The sequence below is a fragment of the Trichosurus vulpecula genome, chromosome 1 (genome assembly GCF_011100635.1).
Source record: "Trichosurus vulpecula isolate mTriVul1 chromosome 1, mTriVul1.pri, whole genome shotgun sequence".
Classification (NCBI taxonomy): Eukaryota; Metazoa; Chordata; class Mammalia; order Diprotodontia; family Phalangeridae; genus Trichosurus; species Trichosurus vulpecula.
In genome coordinates this window covers 295,556,571-295,559,277 of record NC_050573.1, presented here as the reverse complement: position 1 = coordinate 295,559,277, position 2,707 = coordinate 295,556,571, and the positions used below count along the sequence as shown (strand labels likewise).

Genomic DNA, 2,707 nt, shown 5'->3' with positions numbered 1-2,707 from the left:
CAAATTTATAGAGTCCTTTAATGTTGTAAAACACTTGGCATATGTTATCTCATAACAACCCTATGGTATTATTCTGTTTTCATTGTACAGATGCGGAAACTGAGTCTGAAAAAAAGCTAAGTAACTTTCCCACTTACAGCTAAATAGGTACCTGTAGCAAGATTTGAATTCTAATCTTCCTAACTCTAAGCACAGTACTCTATCATCATGCCAGCTGCCTGCTTCTTCAGCTATGCATCTTTAAAATGAAGGAATTAAATGAGATGGTCTGAGTTCCTTTCCAGTTCCGTATCTATTACCCTTTGAAAATGGACTCCTTTTCTTTAATCTCATGAAAATGATAATAAGTGAGGTGGTAGGGCTTTTTTGTTTATTTTTATTTTAAATCAATAGCAAGTAGGAGAAGCAGAGATGACCTAGAAACCGAATTACCAGTCGTACAATTATAACCTTAATGTTGAATTTTTAATGCAAATCCCCTTGTAGTACGCATTGCTTTTATTGTTAAAGTTTAATAATAATATAAAGCCTGAGAAATAACTCAGAAATAGAAAACAGCAAAAAGTGTTTTATAAGGCATACTCTTTAACTCTTTAGTTTCATTGTATTGCCATGTTAATGCTGAGAAGCTGCCCTTGTTTCTGAAGGCATTCAGTCTTCTCCTAAATGTTTCCTCCAACCTGCCAGATTCTCCCAGATGTTTTTGTTCTGATTGATAGGCTGCACTTCACTGTAGGGCAAAAATGGCTGTTAGCAATAGCTCATTGAGTGCAAACCATTTGACCCAACAATGCCACTTCTAAGTCTGTATCCCAAAGAGATCATACAAATGGGAAAAGGACCCAAGTGTACAAAAATATCTATAGCAGCTCTTTTGGTGGTGGCAGAGAATTGGAAATTGAAAGGATGCCCATTAGTTGGGTAATGGCTGAATAAGTTGTGGTATATGAATGTGATGGAATACTATTGTCCTATAAGAAATGATGAGCAGGCAGACTTCAGAAAAACCTGGAAAGACATATATGAACTGATGTTGAGTGAAGGGACCAGAACCAGGAGAACATTGTAAACAGTAACAGCCACATTGTGCAGTGACTAACTTTGATAGACTTATCTATTATTAGCAAGGCAAGGATCTAAGACAACTCCAAAAACCACGTGATAGAAAATGCTGTCCACATCCAGAAAAAGAACTATGGAGTCTGAATGCAGATCGAAGCATATTATTTGTGCTCTCTCTCTCTCTGTCTCTCTCTCTCTCTCTGTTTTGTTTCTTCTATCTCATGGATTCTCCTACTGGTTCTAATTCTTCTTAACCTATATGCCATCTTGAGGTTGGGGAGAAGGGGAGAAAATTCAGAATTCATAATCTTATGGAAGTAAATGTTGAAAACTAAAACTAAATAAATAAGTAAATTAATAAATAAAATAGCTCATTGCTTAGCAACTTTGACAAACTTCTTGATTTTGGTTGATGTATAGGTTTATTGAACTCAGTGGTATTAAATGTTAAGCCCCTAGAAAGCAGGAACACATGCTAGTTATATTTCATGTTTCCTACCACAGGCACTAGTTTTATATATATGAAAGTGTTTTGGAACCTGTGGTACAAGCAGGGCAGCCTTTTGTTGAACTAAGGCTACTTGGTCCAGGCCAGGCTCAATTCTTGTGACTGAAATAGAAATTTATATTATCTTTTCCCACATCCTTGGTCATTGTGATGGGTGTCCCCTTCTCCTTTGAACTAGAGATGAACCAGCCAGGATAGGCAGCTGACTGAAAGGTAGATGTGTTGCCATCTGCATTTTGGAAAAATACAAATGACTTCTCTGCTTTCTGGGTACAATATAATGCCATTATGTCCCTCTCCTCCAGCTTCAGTTTGGACTTCCCTTCACTCTCTGCACAGCACAGACACAGTTTATGGTTAGCTATCCCCAGGTAAATAAGATTGCCTTTGCCTTTTTCAAGAGACTCATCTCGGCATGGTATACTTGTCAGTATACTTGGGTGTACCATTCCATCATGAGAAACTGCTATGAGGGTCTTCCCTTGAAGGACCAGGACTTGCTGATTGGTTTCATGAACTTCCACTAAGTAAGGATCCTTTAATACTTGCGGTTCTATTGGTCTTGTTAAACCTGCTCCATCTAGATTGTGGTTGTTTATATTCATAAGATTCTCTCTGTACCTGATCTAGCTGCTCTCTCCAATTTCCTGAGTTCCTGAGCTGGGATAATTTTTTAACCTCCAGTCTTTTTTAACCTCCAGTCGACAAACTTCTTTTGCTGCTTAGTTTGGTATACGAAAACTGAAATCTTCAACCTGAGTTTGTGCAGCTTTACGTGTGGGACTTTTTGAACCAGCAACAGTGTATACATGAAATAAGACTGTGGATTAAAGTATTACAGGGCAGAGAGTGGGTTTGGGAGGATTTTTAGAGAAATACTCCATTGACGTAGTATTGTCCATCATGGTTTCTGTGACTGCTTACCAGAGGTGAGTTCAGTTTAATGCGCTGCAGTCAGTGTTGTGGAAAGAACACTAGCCTGGATGTTCAGATCTATGGGCATTTTTGTCAAAGCAATGGCAATAACTGGCAGTTTTCTTTTCTCTAAATCCATAAAATGAGAGGGCTTGGCTAGATGACATTTAAGGCTGTTTTCAGTTGCAAAATTCTATAATTAAATTGAATATGGAAATACTT

The 2,707-nt window shown here is 37.9% G+C and overlaps 1 protein-coding gene across 1 annotated transcript; it reads right to left on the bottom strand.

Moving 5' to 3' along the window:
• Positions 1-1,659: 1,659 nt before the first annotated feature.
• LOC118837367 (interleukin-36 beta-like) lies at positions 1,660-2,175 on the bottom strand. Its single transcript, XM_036744216.1, has one exon. It carries the CDS (start codon positions 2,173-2,175, stop codon positions 1,660-1,662), a length of 516 nt encoding a protein of 171 aa, XP_036600111.1.
• Between the last annotated feature and the right edge of the window lie 532 nt (positions 2,176-2,707).

What these genes read in the sequence shown, in the direction of transcription:
- LOC118837367 (XM_036744216.1), bottom strand. Translation starts at nt 2,175, where the DNA reads ATGAATATAAACAACCACAATCTAGATGGAGCAGGTTTAACAAGACCA.